This window comes from Musca autumnalis, unplaced genomic scaffold (genome assembly GCF_047663935.1).
Source record: "Musca autumnalis isolate F117 unplaced genomic scaffold, ASM4766393v1 scaffold_1, whole genome shotgun sequence".
Taxonomy (NCBI): Eukaryota; Metazoa; Arthropoda; class Insecta; order Diptera; family Muscidae; genus Musca; species Musca autumnalis.
This window is the reverse complement of record NW_027411644.1, coordinates 186,374,217-186,394,976: the sequence shown is the minus strand read 5'-3', so window position 1 is coordinate 186,394,976 and position 20,760 is coordinate 186,374,217. Positions and strand designations below refer to the sequence as shown.

Sequence of the window (20,760 nt, the reverse complement as noted above, 5' to 3'; positions counted from 1 at the left end):
GATTTAGGTGAACGGATAGAGCTAGAATCTTGAAATTTGGAATGAGGGTCACTGATGGAGGTTTTTGAAAATTCGAACTATAAGGGTACGAAAAGTACTAAATGGTACTAAATTTAGTACAATTTGGATTTCGTTGAACGGATTGAGCTGGAATCCTGAAAATTTGAATGAGGGCCACTGATGGAGATTAACAAAAATACTAAATGGTACTAAATTTAGTACAATTTGGATTCGGGTGAACGGATAGAGCTGGAATCCTGAACTTTTGAATGAGGGTCACTAGTGGAGAGCAACAAAGAAAAGTTTTTGGAAATTCGAACTGTATGTGCACGAAAAGTACTAAATTTAGTACAATTTGGATTTGGGTGAATGGATAGAGGTGGAATCCTGAAATTTGAAATGAGAGTCGCTGATGAAGAATAACGATGAAAGGTTTTTGGAAATTCGAACTATAAGGGTATGAAAAGTACTAAATGGTACTCAATTTAGTACAATTTGGATTTCGGTAAACGGATAGAGATGGAATCCTTAAATTTGAAATGAGAGTCGATGATGAAGAATAACGTTGAAAGGTTTTTGAAAATTCGAACTATAAGGGTACGAAAAGTACTAAATGGTACTAAATTTAGTACAATTTGGATTTGGGTGAAAGGATAGAGCTGGAATACTGAAATTTGGAATGAAGGTCACTGATGAAAAGTAACAATCAAAGGTTTTTGTAAAGTCTACCTATTAGGGTACGAAAAGTACTAAATGGTACTAAATTTAGTACAATTTGGATTTGGGTAAACGGATAGGACAGGAATCTTGGAATTTTGAATAAGGGTGACTGATGGAGAGTAACAAAGACAGGTTTTTGGAAATTCGAACTAAAAGTGTACGAAAAGTACTAAATATAGTACAATTTGGATTTGAATTAACGAATAGTGCTGAAATTTGGAATAAGGGTCACTGATAAACAGTAAGAAAGGTGTACCAAAGGTGGAAAAGTCCTAAATGGTAGTGAGTGAAACTTGGAATTAAGATTACTGTTAGAATTAGAATTGAGATATGGAGGTAACTTTAGAAAATCATACTAATGTGCACGAAGCAGTACTAAATGGTACTAAATTCGATACAATTTATATTTGCGTGAACAGATTACTGTTGGAGTGTAGGATTGCGGTTACTTTGGAAATTCGTACTTATGAAAAAGTGCTAAATGAAAGTACATTGGCTATAATTTGGATTTAGGTGAACGAAAGAAGTGAGTTATGCAAGTTGTTTTTGGAAAGCCGTGTACGATAAGTGGCAAATGGTACAAAATTTGGTACCTTTTGGTATTTGCTATATGGTACAGAATTTTGTACAATTTGTTATTTTGTAAAGGGGTGGAATTTTTAAATTTGAAATTCGGTATTAGATTAGCAATTGTTGTTTAGAGTGGAGGTAGGGATGAAGTTTTGAAAATTCGCACTTATTTATACAAAAAGTACTAAATAGTAATATAATTGCTTTCAGCGGAACATATAAAGCTGGAAAAGTGAATTGCGGTCGGGATATATGTTGAGTATAAGGAAGTAAGCTTTGAAACCTTTAATTATGTGTACGAAAAGTTTGGTAACATGTTGGTACCTCTTCTAATAAAAGTGGATTGAAGTAGACATTTTTTAAATAAAGCTTTTATATCCTCTGAGTATTCAAGGTCCAAATGTAAAGAAAATTGGACAGTATAGATTTGTTCTATGTTTAAAAAACACTAAGTTGTTTGGTACCGTTATATGGGGATATATTTCGAAAATTTTACGAACCTACTCGGGTTCTTGGCGAAGCCGCTGAAGCTACAACCTTGAATTGTGAATGTGCGTTATTGTTGTTGTGAAGGGGTGAGAGAAAGTTTAGTGTTTGGAAATTCGTATTGGGAGGGAATGCTGTGTAAGTGAAGGAGTAAAACCAGAAGTCAAGTTTGAAATTTGCAATATGAGTCGCGGTTGGTGTATGTCTGTGATATGAGGTCGTAGTTTTGGAAATCCGAAATAAAAATATGGTAACTGTGTAGGGGTGCGATACGGCAGATATGTTTTTTTGGAATTAAATCGATTAAATGTTGGTATTTAAAATAGGTTTTAGTACAACAGAACAGAGTTCATATATATTTTATGCCCTTTTCGCATACGAAGTAGCGGGTATTTGCTAGTAGAATATAAATACATATCAAAGTTCAAGTTATTGGACGAAAATTACCTTTAAACTAAAACTAAGTCTTCTTGTGGTCATTCACTTAATAATAGGGACACGTTACATCCTTACCAATAAAAATACACCTCTTTAAACTGCGAAATAAAACACTCATTGATTTGTATGTTAAACACTGGGGTACTTCATAAAGTTTCAATATATATTTTATAAGTTTCTTTTTTGGTTTTAAAAACATATCTCTTGTTCATTATGTTGTTCTATATATAATATATCTGTACGTAAAAAAGACTACAATAATTTATGATTTAATAATTTTTTGTAAAAAAAAACTTTGTTAAACTATTATTGAAATTCAGACCAATTGTTTGTGATTTTTCATTGTTTTTAGTGAAATTAAATACTTTTTAATAGTCTATAAATTTCATTTTCAATATCCTCTGTTTATTTTTGATTTATGTTAACAATTTCTTGAGATTATTTTATTTAAACTTTGAGGAGTGGTTAGAATAAGAATGGTCATAAAATGTATAATTTAAATTGACAGGAAATATCCAAACACACAGAGAAAACAATAATATCTTGGCATGTTAGGGAAACAATAAAATATAGGTGTAATTAATTAACTAATAAAAAAATATTTAAAAAATTTATAAAAAAAATAGCATGACACTTGATTGTTCGAAATGGTGATTTGTTTGTTTCTAAGAATACTGTGAAATACTAAATAAAATGCGCACTTTTGGCAATTTTTATAACATATTAGCATGATGCAGCATGTACCATGTTTGTATATTTAAAGAGGGACATAGAACATTTTTGTGCTTAAACTTAAGTTTAAAATAAAAAACAAAATATTTAAGAGAAACATAGACGACAGCATAAAAAACTCATATTGCTGGATATCGGTAAATGGAAATATTGGATTTTTAGAATTGTATTGTAGATTGCGGAAATATATGTATTAAAAAATAAAAGGAATTTATAGGTGAACCTTAAGAGATTCCATACGTGCAACAATGCGGCGACGTAATTCAGCATATCTGGAAAATAGAATATTAAAAAAATAAGAAGTTAATAACTTGTGTGTTGAACGTACATACATTTTTACAGAAAAATCTAATCAAAGATAAGACCAGTCTTTCCAGCAGAGGTAACGTTATCAACGAATGGGCGTCCTATACGAACCCTAGCGATCCAAAGGCAAAGATCATATAACGGAATTCAATGGTTGGTCAGGGATCATAAGAAAAGCAAAGATATACGGACTGATCAATTACATGTCCTGGCAACCAATCATTTCCCTTGGCAAAGATCATCCTCCGACGTCATCTGCGTTAACAAACCACCCAACCCCGTACTTTCTGAACTATGTTAAAGTTGATTGGCAAGGATTCAGTGAATTTACCAATCATCGCTTCAGAGAGCTGCCTATTTCCTCACATTGAGAGAATTTTCTGGGATATCATCACACCTGCAGCGTTCACTATATACCTGCTGGTCGAATACCCGAAATTGACCAAATGTCCTAGCAGAGGCAAAGGAATGAGCTTCGTCATACGAACCTTAAAAACCCAAGAGTTAGAGAACTTACTCTTGAAGTCAAAAGAGTAGTAGCGAGCGTAGGTGAAAAAGTGGTTAGACCACCTAAATCAATGCAACATTAATACAGGATTAAGTAAATTGTGGGCAACGGTTAAAACACTCTCGAATCGGAGAAAGAAGGACGATAGAACGCTTTTGCTTTCAACAGCGTGACAGTGAAAGATCCGAAGAGGCGCCCGTGTCATTTTAACCGAGTATGTCACGCCGTGTAAGAGCCCTCTAAACCGTGGAGGTACAACGGCAATTTACGATGATGTACCACTACAAATTACGTGGGCCCACACGGATTTTCTATGGTAATACTTAAGCAACTGAATGACCCGGATTTGAGTATTTGACAAGTGTCCACAAACTATGTATCAAGGCTGATCTCGCTCTTGTCGCCAGTAGCGAAAGCAGTTTTCCACTTACCCAACATCAGCATGGATTCCGGAAAATGCACAGCACTCCAACAGCATAACAAACCATAGCAACACATATCAGTCGAGTACTGAGCCATAACAGGCCATACGATAGAACAATTAACATATCGAATGCCTTCGGTACCGTCAGACATGCCAAGCTTATCGAGGGCATAGAGAAAACTTCCACTCCAGCCGAGTTTGAAACGTTGAACAATCAATTATATGTGTGAGGCGCCAGTCGTATGGGAATTCAGAAATAAGAAGTCTCAAGACCCGTACCCGCTGAACAAGGGAGTTGCTCAAGGAGGGGCGATATATCCGAAGCTGTTCAACCTGTACCCCTCTGAAATTCCACAACGTCCGGACGGAATAGAATCGTAATGTATGCGGATGATTGTAAGATTTTGACTGCAGCTACCTTCCCTAATGACATTTGAGAAAGGCTGAAATCCTATTTCTCTGATCTTACAACCACTTTCACCCGAGTAATATGCAAACTTCCGGCACTAAATCGACGGTCACTCTGTTAAATGCGTTGCGGATGTGAGAGCACTGAGTATCATGGTTGATGGTAACGGAATTCCGAACACTAACTACACCAAGATTCTAGAAGTCACATTCGACAGCACGTCTTTCATCAAGTCCCGAGCTAAAGAAACCTTGTTAGCCACATAAAACACGATAGGTCGGTGTGAGGTAAGCTATGCGTGCGAGTATGGTCGGCGAATATAAGTGCTACGCAATGGAAAAATATTCATAACCATTGGTGGATAGAATCCTTCACCCAGGTATGTCAGGAGAAATATTTATGATGTTGAAAGAGAAGTCCAATACAGGAGAGGACCCTAGATCACCGAGCCTATCAAGCAGGTTTGAATAGCATTCACACAAATGCAGTCGCAGATGTCATAAACAACTCCCCCATCAACCGCAGCTGAGAATAGTCAACTGCCACGACAATCTAGAGTAGTTTTCGCATAACTATGCTCGCACCTTCCCTGCACAAGCCCGCACTGCACCTTTTCAACTGACAAACCTTTTCAATTAACGCCAGTAGCTTTGTGGTTACAACCCATCGAAGCAGCCACATTCCTAGAACTGAAGATAGAGGATGTTTATGCTGAAAATGAACATACAAACATATAATAATGCTGTTACAAGAAAAGGAATCATTCTCCTAACCCCTGTCGGAATTATCAAGATACGTTGTTGCGAATTCCACCTCCTTGCGATGTAATATTTGCAATAACTGGGGTCACCTGATTAGGTGATTAGATCTCACTTCATACAGCAACTGTTCACAAAACGTTATTGCACAAGGAGATGAAGATAGTTTCCTCACTCTTCCGACATATTATAATTTTCATTTCAGTAATTTGTTTTTTACCGCGACAAAATCCAACATTCTTTGAGGAGCAATCTTCAGGATGTAGATAGAGATTTAACGTTACAGTAGAAATTCGATAGATCAACAAGCATATCAGATATTACTAAAAATATTCACATGGAAGCAATCGTCAGAGTATATTTTCGCCTATTGCAGCAAAAGAACATTAACTGGCTTGGGGAAACAAACTGGTTTCGACTCACCTAAGTTTAGGTCGTTCATTTGGCTCAATTTCATTGACAAGAATTGGCAGCAGCACACAATTTTACATTATTTCTTAACTACTCCAATATCACAATAAATCGCAAATGTATGTTCAATTAAGGCAAATAATACTCACTTATCTTTAACTTTGGTAACTTCACGTTCCAATTCTTGATCGTAACGTTCTAGAATTGCACGGCATTCGGGTAATGATAAATTTAAGAACTGGGCAACTTCATTGCTGAAACAACAAAAACAAAAAATATTCCCATTTAAAGTACCTATTTTTCTATTTAATACAATATCTAAGCATACCTTATTTCATCGGTTTTCTTGGCATCAACTAAAAATAGTTTGGCTACATCTTCATGGGGTCCCAGCATAATGCGTGTTATCAAGGGATATTCATTTTCCTTGAGACGTTTCTGTTCACCATTGTCACGTATTATGAATAAGGAAAAATTCTCAGCTGGACTATCAACTTTATACTTTTCCAAAAGTAAATTGATTACTTCTTGTGTTGTTACCAATGATGTTACCCATACGGACATCTGTGAACCATAGGGTGGTGTAAAGAAAGATGTTTCACGATTGTAAAAGTGGCCGTTAATTGAGCAACGACGTTTAAGTTTGGTGCGAGATCTGAAAATGAAATATAAAATATATTATTTTAACTTTCCAAGAAAATAAAATATAATCGTTGATAATCTACCTCCTATTGCCACTGCGTCTCTTGATGGCTGCTGCACCTGTACGTGGTGGCCGTCGTAATACCACACCATCTTCGGTAACATGTAACGGCTGATCATCATCATCCAAATGTTCGGGATATTTACCCCTATTGCTTTTTGCATCCCCACCAGTGGCCGTAAACATTTCATCCGTCTGGGTCAATTCATCACCAGCAACAGCACCACTTTGTGAAGTTGTTGACTGGCCAGCATTTTGGCTTGAATCACATTCACTACTTCCACCTGCCCCCTCTTTGGGATAACAATTCATATTGATTTGTATAAAACGTGGTGGAATATCACTTTTCCGTATTGTTGCCGAAATATGATCACCAGGACCTAATTGATTTGCTGATCTACGTTGAGGCTTCAACGTAGAATCATCGTCGTCATCATCACTGGAAGAATATGTTGCCATACATGATGGTCCTGATTTCGAACGATTAATACCACCACCCTTTTCAAAACGTCCATTTGTTATAAGTTGCGCCTGCGCAGAACCACTCTTTTGCAAAACATATGGTGAACGCTTCTGGGGTGAACCACCCCCACCCCCCTCAGACATACGCAAAGCCAATGTGTCATTGATAAATGTTGCATCAATCGAACGCAAAGCATGTTCACAATTAAAACTTTTACTCATTGGATTATCACCAGAGGCATGGCTATAAAGCTTCAAAGAATCATGTATACGTGATGGATCTATGGGTTGATTACGCTTAAGTGTATCATCATTGTGTTCTTGAAACGAATTGGCACCATTAACATAGTCCTGATGGACGCTACGTTTAAAATCTTCAAAGTCCATGGGTTTTAAAGTGGCATCATCGGATGTTTCATAGTTATCTACAGTAGTAGTGGAAGTGCTGGCATTTGTTGTTGTGGTATCCCTTGTGCTGCTAGAGGTGGTAGCCATAGAGGCAGTGGCCGTTAAGAAATTATCCGAAGAAGTGGTATTGTTGGAAGCTGAGGCCGAGGAAGGTGATGTTGCGGGCGAGGAAGATGTTGTTGAATTCTTTGATGAAGTTATATCTTCGAGATTTGTGGTGTCTGTACACAATTGATTGGAAACAGTTTTGGAGCTATCCGATGTTGTTGGCGTAGACGATGATGAATTTTGGGGTGATGTTGAGGGTAAACGTACCGGCATTGTTTCGTAGATTTTATCTTTTTCACTAACACGCCTTTCCACCTGTAAAAGATCATCAATTTCATCCCATTCTAATTTAACCAATTTATCCAATTTTGACGGCAATGTTGAGCTAACGCCATTTGTGGTTGTTGTTGTATTTGTCGTTGTAAGTGATGAGCATTGATCATCACATAATGTTGATGTATTAGTTGAGGATGTCTCATCTTCACCACCAACGCCATTTAAAGCCCCACCATTTGTTAAAGTTTGAGTTCCTGTGGTATTGGCCGAGGCGTCTTCGGGTGTAGTTGGTAAATCTGGAAATTCATTTAAACTGCACGAATCGAAAGACATACTTTCGGTAAGTGATATGTCTGTTGATATGGCATCGACTTGATCGCTGGTTGTGGTGCCCACATCTAATGATTCACTACCATCATTGTTCTCTTTGTCTGAGGAATCTGCTTTCGACATACGACATGAGTTACGTTTACGCACAACAAAGGTGCGCTGATCATCGTCCTCCTTTAGATGAATTACACCCTGAACACCCCAATATACACGCAAGGCCCCTTCGAGTATTAAACGGTTATTAACTTCTCGGCTACGCACTTCCATACTTTTATTGTCGTAAAATTGATTATAGACCTGAAAGAAAAGATTAAAATTACAGATAATTATTTTTTAATTTATTTCATTTATTTTCTAAATATCATGTTGTGCCAACACAACAGTGAAGACAAGAAGTGACACTCTGTTGCCTTTCTCGGGATGATGTTGAGAATTGGTTCAAAATGCGGTAAGGAAGTCTATGATGCTTAGAGTCTTTGAGTTAACGCAAGATGCTACACAATTTATTGTTGTAATTCCAAGAAGCATTCTAGACGCATCAAGTTGAGGATGATGGGTGAATGGAATATAAGGTGCATAGGATATGTGATTGATGTTCGTCTGTAGACAACAGTTTGTAACTAGTAATAGGAAATTCGAAAATTTTGGTATTTTTAAATATTCAATTTAAAGAAAATGTTTAATCGTGTCGAGTCGTGTTTTGCTCCTGCCAATAGGAGAAAGTTTAAATCAATGACCGAAGAATTTTTCCAATAAAATCTTTCAAAACTATTCGATCATTGCCCGTAAGTTATCTTGCTCATAACTGCGTCTGGTTAAACTCATGCGAGTTGTTGCCCCCAAAATGAACTTATCCACCAATCACCATGAATTCTTGTAATAAAGTTTAAAGTATATTGCGGTCAAACTTCACCACCTCATACGTTTCATACTAAACCTTGAAAAATGTATTGTAACAAAATCCGTCATTACCTTTAACTTCGACTCCAAATGATCTCTGGGTAATGAGGGACCATTATGTTGTCCCGGCCTTTGGAAAGTTTTATTACCAAAACTTTTATGAGATTCTACACGAGTACCATGCCCAAAAAGTTGTGGTCCAAAAAGGGCACCATAGCATGGTACATGACAGTAAGGCACTCCTTTATGCTGTAATAAGCAAAAAATAAGAAACAAATGACAATATCAACTTGTTGTGACTAATGTACAAAAAAGGACACACCCACCTCAGCATGTTGTCCGGGATTTAAACGTTTGCCACACTCCTCGCAGCGTAAACATTCCGGATGCCAGTCATAGCCCAACGACTGTTTACGTTCCGCTGAATTAGAAATAAAAGCAACAAATTAATTCAATTTATGGCACAACTTCTTTTGGTCAACTTACCAAAATAAACGGGTTTGCCGCACTTATGACACTTCCACATCTTATTTTTGTGTGCAAATTGATTGGGAAGGAAATCCTATAGTTAAGTGGTTTGCTCCAATTTTCCCTCTTGTATGTCACTGTGTACTGTGTGTGTGAATTGTTTTTTGAGTGACACCAGAAGCACCAACATCCAAATGCATGAAAATCAGGCTGAAAGAATGAATTTATTGTTTTAAGTGGGCAGCAAAAGGTAATTGAACTTAAATGGCCTAAAAACCCAACGAAGTGAAGAAACAAAGAACTAAAAACTGTGTAAACTGAAAAGTAGGCAGGTCAATTATAATCTCACTCTTGAAGTCTCCATAATTCCTTACATTTTACAATTCAAAATTTTTTTTGGGAAATCTTTTTCTCGAAATTGAAATTTCTGGGATATTCTTCTATGTTGTTGTTCCCTATGACCACTACAACACTTCTAGTACGTGGTTTGTTTATTAAAAATTCCAGCGTATTATAAATTTATAATTTATGCATATTCACAGAAAACGCTCTATTCGCTCGCATGTATTTTCTTGTGTTGAGTACACCGCCTCCTTCTTTTTTGTTCCATGTATGATTATTATTATATGGCTAGTGCTTGCTCTTCTCGCTGTCGCGGTCTATCTGTGTCTAACCAACTATACCACACTTACACTTGCACCTGTTTCTTCTTCCTCCAAATTGTTTATTTTAATAATTGTTTATGTTTCCTCCACATCCATACCAAAAATTTTTGACTTCATTTGAGAATTTTAATGTTTTAAAGAAGTAGACTTGCTCAGCTTTGCATTTTTTTGCCATTTATGATTTTGTTTGGCAGAAGAAAATTGCACTTACAGTTTTCATGTATGTGTGTGTATGTAAAATTAGAACTTGTAATTGTTTTCTTTGTTGTTTTTGTAGTGCTACTGACAAAAGTGTCAAATAGATGTGATTAGTGCCGACGTGCAGTAAAAATTTAAAACAGCTGATTAAGGATGGTTGCCACTGCCAGATTTGTATATCCTAAAGCGGGGTATACATGGTCAGTTTTGCTCAAAAAATCGGTTGCTTGCCGGTGTGGCCTTTCATTTTTGACAGTCATCAGGCACTTACAGTTTTCATGCATGTGTGTGTATGTAAAATTAGAACTTGTAATTGTTTTCTTTGTTGTTTTTGTAGTGCTACTGACAAAAGTGTCAAATAGATGTGATTAGTGCCGACGTGCAGTAAAAATTTAAAACAGCTGATTAAGGATGGTTGCCACTGCCAGATTTGTATATCCTAAAGCGGGGTATACATGGTCAGTTTTGCTCAAAAAATCGGTTGCTTGCCGGTGTGGCCTTTCATTTTTGACAGTCATCAGGCACTTACAGTTTTCATGCATGTGTGTGTATGTAAAATTAGAACTTGTAATTGTTTTCTTTGTTGTTTTTGTAGTGCTACTGACAAAAGTGTCAAATAGATGTGATTAGTGCCGACGTGTAGTAAAAATTTAAAACAGCTGATTAAGGATGGTTGCCACTGCCAGATTTGTATATCCTAAAGCGGTGTATACATGGTCAGTTTTGGTCAAAAAATCGGTTGCTTGCCGGTGTGGCCTTTCATTTTTGACAGTCATCAGGCAACCACAAAATGTTTTGATTAGAATTGTTAAATCTAGTGAACTAGTTCAGTACCATAGTTCGTTCGCGAATGAGTTATTTCATGAAAACAAAGAGATAATATAACGGCATGGGTACACAATGATTTTTAAATTCTTTTTAGGGCATTAGGTCATATTTATATTATAGCTTTTTGCAGGGTTAACCTTCTTTATAAGGTTTTATTTGAAATATAAGCAATGGAATTGACATTTGAAACCCAGTGGGTTTGTTAAATCCGGTTATATATAAACGTACTATTAGTATGGAAGAAATTCTTCCGTTTTGCATTGTCCCGGGCCACACTAGAGTAATTTCAATGAAATTTTGACATAAAACTTGGCATTTTTTGGGAGAAATTCATAATTTCAAGAAACTAGTGTACACGGTTTCATGTGTTCTGCAATTTTGCTTTGTTGCAATATTCGTATGAAACAAACAGACCGTTTTATTTTACATTTTCTTTTACTTTCATGTCATAGTTTCAGTGAAATTACTCTTATGCTTGGTTTACATTTACGAAATCCACTCGATTTCAACTGTCAAATCCATAGTTTAAACGTCAAATGAAATCCAATGGATTTCCGATGAGATTTCATTTGACGTTTGAGCTATGGAATTGACACATGGTAGAACAAGAAAAGGTAGCAGCAATACCCAGCTGACTGAACTGGGTTGTAGTGTTAGTGTCAAATTTCATATGACATTTTATACATTTATTTCTATTTCCATATACATTAGGGACATATATTTTTTGAGAAAAAAAATATATCATTCGGAAAAAACCATTTCCCAGAAAGACTTCTTCATATCAATGATATGTAACCTCCTCCAAGTTCGAACGATAAGCCGCGCAGTAAATCACCGCTTGTAGAGGCGATACAACGTTTGTTAATATGTGAGGTATTTTGTTAAAATTTAAAAAAATAAAGCCCTAATAAACATGTGCTTCTTTGATTTCTAAAACAAAACATTGAAACAGCTTCTCCTTTTTCTATGAATTTCCAGCGACCCCAAACTTTTCTGCAAGAATTCTACTTTCTGCGAGAATTTATGCATTTAGTGGAATGATGTGGAAACATAAAAATTGAAAATGTAACGAATTTTCATTCATGTTTTCCAAAATATTCAACCAAATGTGAAAAATTATTAGTTTTTTAAATTCCAATAATTTATAGACATTTCCTTGTTTTGTTTACAAATACAACTGGCAGTAACGTTACAAACAAATACAAATTCCTTTGTGGTTGTTGTTCGAGTTGTATTTGTTGTAGTATTAACTTTACCTTGTATTTGTTCTACCATGGGAATTGACAGTTGAAATCGAGTGGATTTCGTAAATGTAAACTTAGCATTAGTGTGGCCCGGGACATTGGAACAAACATTTAACGATTCGGAAAAAACAAGGGTTCTATAGACTGTTTTCATTTAAATCTATCTCTTTACTTATACCATGAAGCGGACGCAGCTATTTCGTTATGAGCGATTGAAACTTGTCCCGGTCCACATTAAAAAAATTTCATGAAATTGTGCGTCTCTAGATCATAGCCGACCAAGAAGAGCGAGCGCTTAAATTGTTTATGTGTGGGTAAAATTACACTGACAGAACAGGGTGATGATTTTCATATTGAGTGTGAAATGAAAAATATATTGTTGGCGCGTTTGCTTTGTATGACTTAAATTAAAAATAATATAAATAACTTCATAATTTGAAAAGTATTTTTCTTGATATGTTAATTTTTTTAAAGAAAAAACAAATTGTATATAAAAATGATTTTTTAAGACTTTCTAAGCATACATACATTTTTTATTGATGCATTGCAGACGAGGCATTCTGCGTCATTAAAAATATTAATACAAAACAAAAAATCATTTTCAAATTCTTCCCTCCACATATTTGCTGTACAACTGCAAAATCTTTTCAGCGTTCCCAAAAAAAAAAAACAAAGAAAGCGGCATCAACCTGCTTGCATGACATTCAGTACAAGACTGAAGTAAAAAAATCAAAACATTTGCTCTCTTACTTGCTTTGACAGATTGAAACCAATCATCTGGTCATTTTACGCCACCTTATTATTTCATCATGATCCATAATGAAATAATAAGGTGGCGTAAAACGACCAGCTGATTGGTTTCAATCTGTCAAATTTTTTCTTATTGTGAATAAATTGTATGAAAACGTAAACAAACATTTTGACATATTGATGAATTTTCCGCCAAAAATGAGTTGTTGTTGTGCTACTTACGTGACCTGTTAAATAGATCTTGATATAATCTCATCTTCATACCAGTTGTCAAAATGCGTTATTGTGAATAAAATCACATACAAAATGTAAACAAGCAATTCACAGTAATGCATTATTGTGAGCAAATTTGACGTTTGACATGATTTGATCCCAGCAAAAAAGTTTGGAAGTAGTGCAATGCAGTGTTATGATTTCAATACATCTTTCGATGCCATCCATACGGAGCATGATGAAATAATAAGGTGGCGTAAAATGACCAGATGATTGGTTTCAATCTGTCAAATTTTTTGTTATTGTGAATGAATTGTATGAAAACGTAAACAAACATTTTGACATATTGAAGAATTTTCCGCCAAAAATGAGTTGTTGTTGTGACCTGTTAAATAGATCTTGATACGGAGTTATGAAAATGAACTCCGCTCGATACATTTTGGAAGCACTCGCTTAAAGATCCCTAGGCAAGCAAGCCATTTTTTTGATCCCTAAAGTCGCAGTCTTTTTTCTGAAGAAAGAGTGCATGGTATAAGTAAAGAGGTAGATTTAAACGAAAAAAATCTATAGAACCCTTGTTTTTCTTAATTCCTAAAACTTCAAAATAAAAGCAACAAGTGGGTTTGTTTACAATGCATTTTTTGAGCATTTTATAAAAAACGCGAAAAATGAATGAAGATTTAGGTTTTCCCCATATAATCGAGTTGTGAATATGATAAGTCCCGGGCCACACTGGAGTAATTTCATTGAAATTTTGACATGAAATTATGCGTCTATAGATCGAGTTCCATAGAAGAGTAAAATCATGAAATTGCTGTAGTGGGGAATTCAACCTAAGAACACCTAATTTCATGAAATTTTTTAAAGAAATTCACTCTAGTGTGGACCGGGACTAAGCTGATTGTTTCAATGCAAATCTCACCAATTTCTTCCATACAAATGGTCTAAAAACAATTTTAAAAATCATTGAATTCGATTGTTTTTAAAATTGTTTGGCATATTATTCAAACACCACACACACATACACCGTTTGTTTATATTGTTTTGAAGTTCTAGGCATACTCGAATGAAAAAAATTTAAATTGACATAAAGCTTTGGCTAACCTTTCTTATTAAACCATGAAAGAGTGTCTAAAATTATAAGAATTTGTTTAAAAAAATAAAGAAATACAAACTAAAGTTACGAACATTGCTTCACGAAACGCAAATTCTTTTGAAGTGGAGTTGGAGTTTTTTTTTGGGAAATCTGAACTGGAGTAGGAGGAAAAATGAAAAACCGTTTGGATGATGAAGCAATATCAATTTCGGTGTCATATAAAGCAGAGCAGAGGAAGTAAACACAGTTACGATCATATTTAATGGAGAGTTTTTATAATTTGTGTTAATGTAATAATGTTAAAATTCTTGTTTTACGCCAATAAGCAATGTACTTTATTTATTTTGGGATATCTGCAATGGCTTGCATTTTATAGCATCTTTAGACTGCATTTAAATTCAATCGAAAACACTACATCAAAGGCTGTGATCTGGATCGAAAATGGAGTGCATCCTAGCTGTGTGCCGTGGAATCAAAATGGAGTGCATCCCAGCTGCAAAATTCATAGGTGAATTCATAGGAAAAGATGTACTCCAGCGGCAATTGTTCTAGTGATTTAACTGCATCCGCGGATGCAAACTTTTTACTGGGATTTAACAACTTCTTATTCCACCATGAATCTCATGAAATTATGCGTTCTTAGCCCCGGTTTACACTAGAGTGGGTTCTTTGAAAAAATGTAATTAAATTTGGCGTTCTTAAGTCGATGGTCAGACTAGCAAGGTTTCTTGAAACCAATTTCGTTAAAGTTTCTTTTCAAGTTTCGTTAGTGTCCACACACGTTAGCGTGAAAATTAGGATTTTTGCGTGTCCTCTTTAATTTACCATTCGCGTTTGTTGTGTTTCTCAGACCAATAAAAACAAAAATAAAAAAACTAAAAAACGACACAAAATAATTAACATTAATAATTAAATTAATATTAATAGTTAAATTTTCACTATTTCATTAATTAAATGTTTTTATTAAATATTTTTATGCTTGTTTTGTAGTTAACGTTTGCTTGAGAAAATAAAAATGAAAGAAAATGGAAGAAAAAATCTTGCAACGAATAACAAGAAGAGGCAACACAACAAACACAGAAAACCATGTACATGGGTTTCAGTACTTCATACCCCTCGCCTATAAACTTGACGTCGCCATGTTGAAATCGTAATAGTCTGACCATCGACTAAGCTGTAAACGCATACAACATTTGGGTAAAATTTTGCGTTTGGCATTGACGTCCGAAAATTTCTCTTGTTCTATATCTCATGGTTCACACACACGCAACAGCAATTTTTCAATTCCGTTTTGACCGTTTTTCTTATGTTTAGCAGAAGGGTTGCATTTTGTTGCATTTTTGTAACAAACGTACTTTGTGAACAAAAATGTACTATTCATGTACCAAAGCATGATGAAATTATAAGGTGGCGTAAAACGGCCAGCTGATTGGTTTCAATCTGTCAAATATTTTGTTATTGTGAATAAATTGTATGAAAACGTAAACAAACATTTTGACATATTGAAGAATTTTCGGCCAAAATAGAGTTGTTGTTGTGCTACTTACGTGACCTGCTAAATAGATCCTGGTACCAAAGCAACATGAACTGCCTTTAATAAAAAATAAATTTGTGTGTTTTATGAAATAAAGAGGCTCAAAATTATGTGTGTGGGATTTTAAAAATAGATGAATTCGGATGAAAATCTGCTGGATGCAGAATTACCATAATTACATTGTACGTTTTCTACCCATGTTTGCTACTTTTTTCTATCCCTGCAGAATGTGAAAATGAAGGTCAAAACGGAATTGTAAAATTGCAGCAACTGTTGCGTATGTGTGAACCATTAGTTTCTCTTTGTGTTGCTCAGTTTTAGACTTCAAAGTTAAACATTTTTGAATTTGCCGACGGTGTCAAAACTGACACCTGTGTTGTTTTTTACATTTCATTGTTTATGGCTACATCACACCATATGCTTTTTCATATGTATGACACCACCTGGGGCTGGATTCTTGTTCTATGAAAATTTGAAATGGAAAATATTCCCTATATAATTTTTTTTTCATTTGAAAGTGTTTTTCTTTATAAAAGTTTTCATTTCACATTTTCATAGAAACAGATTTGAGCCCCTGGTCTGTATATTAGTATACCCAAAGTGACAACATACATGTGAAAAGCATATAGTGTGATATAGCCATTACATGTTATACAAACACATTGACTCATTTTTTAAGTTATTCCTGTTTTTTGTTTCTCTGTTTCTTATTTTATAATAAAACGTATATAATAACAATGGAGAGGAATTATATCATATTTTTACATTTAAGTCCAATTTACATATGCACATTAAATGATTTCGTTTTACGAAATCCTAGAAACAAATGAAGTGTATTTACATCTGTTTTTTGCGTCATTTGCTTACGCACACACACACACTTATACAATAACACATACACACGCACACAATAATTTTAATTCCGAAAAATAAGAATTTCACAACACTATTGTTTACCAACTAACTCGACTTAATTCAAAATTAAAAATATAACTTTTGCAAGTTTTTTAACTATTTATTTACACTTTTGTCATCGTTTGAGTATTTTTGTTTCTCTACAACACACACAAACAAACAAAGACATCATAAAACAGTTGCATTTTTTGGTAGTTTATGACGAAAAAGCAGAGTTGCGTATAATAGTATGGTGTTTTCGTGCGTTGTTTAGAATAAATGACGCAGCTATCGTCATTTATTTTTGTATGGCAAATTACGCAAAATGTTGCCTGCTTTAGCAAATAAATGACGAAACAGCCCTAAAACCTGTTTTTCGTGCTAATGTAAAAAGCACATTATTAAATATATGGCTGACTTTGGCGTAATAGCCCGATTTCTAAATCCAACTTTCAAATCCTAGTTGTTTAGACTAGTCTAAAACGATGTAAGATGCCAGTCAGCTGATCTTTGTTTACGTATACATACGCGAATTTGCAAAAAGAATTGAAAATTAAAAATGGAATGGAATACTTCAAAAAACAATCTGACAAATTGCTATTAAATATGTTGTTTACAATTTATATTAAATTAAAGCTACTTCCATTTCATTTTTATTTAATATTTTTTCTATTTTTCCGCTTCTGTTTGTTTTTGTGTGTTTGTGTTTACAGTTATTTGAAAAATGTAAATAATAGGGTTATGACTTTTTTACAACCTTATATCCCTGTATCATATTTGGATGAGCTTTTGCATAAGATTAGAGGTTTTTATAGATGAGCTTTTTGGAAAAAATTTTGGAGTCACTTTAAGCACATAAATAACTCCAAACAATCGTTAAAGCCACACGACATATCCAGAATGACATAAGCTTTTGTTTCTCACCAATTTTATCGTCATATCATTACATATACATATATCATTTTATATCATGTATGTATAGCTTTATTCCATGTATCACATAAATTGAAAGTGGTTTGTGCGGGACCTTTTTCAATATTTAAGTGGAATAAAAATTATTTTAGTCATTAATAGTCAAAATGTAATTTATTCGTGCAACAGGAAAAAAATAATAATTTCACAACACAAATGTTTACCAACTAACTTGACTTAAATCAAAATTAAAAAAAAAACATAATTGCTCTGTTCCAGAACCTGCAAGAAGTAGATTCTTGCAGTTCTGGAACAAACCAAATTTTTGCAAGTTTTTTTAACCATTTATTTTCACTTTTGTCATCGTTTGAGTATTTTTTTCTACAACACACAGAAACAAACAAAGACATCATAAAACAGTTGCATTTTTTGGTAGTTTATGACAAAAAACAAGACTGCTTATAATGGTATGGTTTTTTCGTGCGTTGTTTAGAATAAATGACGCAGCTATCGTCATTTGTTTTTGTATGGTAAATGACGCAAAATGTTACCTGTTTTAGCAAATAAATGACGAAACAGCCCTAAAGGCCTGGGTACATAAGCCGCTCGGCCTTCTTACTTAATTCATTTCTGGTAAAGGAATAAAGAAATGTCAGAACCACATTTCAATTAGGTCGAACTTGGTCTTTAGTCTTTTACTAGAAATTAATTAAGCTAGAAAGCCGAGCGTCTTATGTACGCAGGCCTTAAAACCTGTTTTTCGTGCTAATATAAAAATCACATCAATAATTAAATAGAATGAACGTCATTTTTGGCATTAATAGGCAAAAGTTCATTCACTCTCGCTACAGGAAATCATTTTTGAGAAAAAAGGTCATAAAGTCATAACCCTAGTTAGGAGGGTTGGCGTTTTTTGTTTGGGATGACGACTTCTATTTTGTTTTTCAAAATAGTCAGGCTTAATCCCATAGTCGTTGTTTTAATATTTTATTAAAACAACTTTAATTTATTAGTGGAAAAAAAATTTGGCGATGTTTATCAAGGGGTAAGGCAGGGAATACTATAGTTTCAGATCTCGCCACAGATCTTCATCAGTTCCCTTATTTCTTGTTTTTCAACAAGAAACTTTTTATACCCAAGTGTCAATTGCTAGCTCAAATAGATACGTGCGCAAAGAAACACTCTGATCGAGAATTTCTTTGGCACTACCTAAACTCTAGCAACTTCACTTTTTTTTCCACTAATAAATTAAAGTTGTTTTAATAAAATATTAAAACAACGACTATGGGATTAAGCCTGACTATTTTGAAAAACAAAATAGAAGTCGTCATCCCAAACAAAAAACGCCAACCCTCCTAATTGTGAGACCGGGCACCGTCACAATGTTGTTTATTGCTGTAGTATGCAATACCAACAAATTAGTTATGTGTTTTTTCGTCGAGAATCGACGAACGCATAGCAGTGGGAAAAATTTAGTTTTGTTTGCAAGTGAAGTTGCTAGAGTTTAGGTAGTGCCAAAGAAATTCTCGATCAGAGTGTTTCTTTGCGCACGTATCTATTTGAGCTAGCAATTGACACTTGGGTAAGACCGTGTTTAGACATTCAAACTGGAAAGAAAATTTTTCTTCTCAATTTCTTTTAAAATTTTCTTGTTGTTTAGACACGGAAATCATGTTTGTGTCAATTTTATAATTTTTCTTATTCTTCTTCACACTCATATTCTCATTGCGCCGTTCAAAAACAAAGCCAAGGCAAAATTGTAATGAAAAATAAAAATTGAAGTGTGTGATAAACAATTAATTATTAAAGGAACCCTTGAATTTCATTTTAATTTTGATATTTCCACTTATTTCGAATTGTTTTGTTTAAAAAAAATAGTTTTTCCTCCAAATGGTTTTTTTTTTCAATTGTCTCCGCTGTTGTTTGTTTCTCGACAGAGAAAATAAAATGAAAGAAAATGCAAAAACAAATCTGCAGCCAACTTCAGGTTGTATACGAAGAAAAACGAAACAAAACAGAATTTGCCAGTACAGAGTTGTGTGTACTCCCTCTTATTCCTCTCTACTCCCTCGCCCATAAACTCAATTTTCTTTCCCATCAACTTTCCCTGTGTAAACAGGGACTATAAAAAGTTTCTTGTTGAAAAACAAGAAATAAGGGAACTGATGAAGATCTGTGGCGAGATCTGAAACTATAGTATTCCCTGCCTTACCCCTTGATAAACATCGCCAAATTTTTTTCCACTAATAAATTAAAGTTGTTTTAATAAAATATTAAAACAACGACTATGGGATTAAGCCTGACTATTTTGAAAAACAAAATAGTCATAACCCTAGTAAATAAACGACACATGAACATAGTTGGCAATATTGGTACAGACTGCATAGTTGAATTTTTAGGAGCAAAAAGCAGTTTTGTATATCAAAAAATTTCGATTTAACATTTGATTTAAAACAAATCCAAGTTTTGAGTTGATTTCATTTTGTATGGTAATAGCTCATTTAGACTAGCCATAAATCCTCGACTGGATTTAATAAATCCAGTACAAATCTCATTACATTTAGATATACATTTTGGAGGATTTAAATGGCAGTCAGCTGATTTTTGTTCATAGCACAATTACCAAGGTAGATGCATCAGCCCATCTGAACGAATGTGAAACGTCAAAAGAATTTTTTGTAAATTGAATTCGTCTCAAAAAACATTCGTCAAATTACAAATGTATAGTTTAATACTGAAAATGTTAGCACATTATGCCACTAATGCTAACTAAAGAGCAAATAAATTATTATTTTATCGCAGTTTGCCCATCTAAAATAAATAAACGAATTATTTTATCGTTTAGACATCATAAATATTAGTCTTGGTTGATTAAAATCAACTTTGCACATCAAAACAAATTTAATTTTTCCGCCTTGTTTACAAATTTTTACATTTTAAATTATTTTTAGTGTAGCAATTCACCGATGCATCTACCTTGTTTCTTGCGCCAGCTTGCAACTTTTTGTATTTTCTAGCAACATGTTGCTAAAAACAGAGTTGTATACGAGGATTTATGTCAGATTTAAA

The 20,760-nt window shown here is 34.3% G+C and overlaps 1 protein-coding gene across 5 annotated transcripts; it reads right to left on the bottom strand.

Annotated features, from left to right (window-relative positions):
* Positions 1-2,335: 2,335 nt before the first annotated feature.
* Rassf (Ras association family member) lies at positions 2,336-10,375 on the bottom strand. Of its 5 annotated transcripts, none has more exons than XM_073959216.1 (8): positions 10,050-10,375; positions 9,376-9,567; positions 9,216-9,310; positions 8,962-9,138; positions 6,488-8,286; positions 6,091-6,417; positions 5,912-6,016; positions 2,336-3,218 (listed from the first exon to the last, which is right to left on the bottom strand). In XM_073959216.1, the coding sequence occupies exons 2-8, from the start codon at positions 9,413-9,415 to the stop codon at positions 3,158-3,160; spliced, it is 2,604 nt and encodes an 867-aa protein (XP_073815317.1). In that variant the 5' UTR covers positions 9,416-9,567; positions 10,050-10,375; the 3' UTR covers positions 2,336-3,157. The 5 variants fall into 5 exon arrangements, with proteins under 5 accessions (XP_073815317.1, XP_073815318.1, XP_073815320.1 ...); XM_073959217.1 differs by having other exon boundaries at positions 10,234-10,364; XM_073959219.1 differs by having other exon boundaries at positions 9,732-10,273.
* Between the last annotated feature and the right edge of the window lie 10,385 nt (positions 10,376-20,760).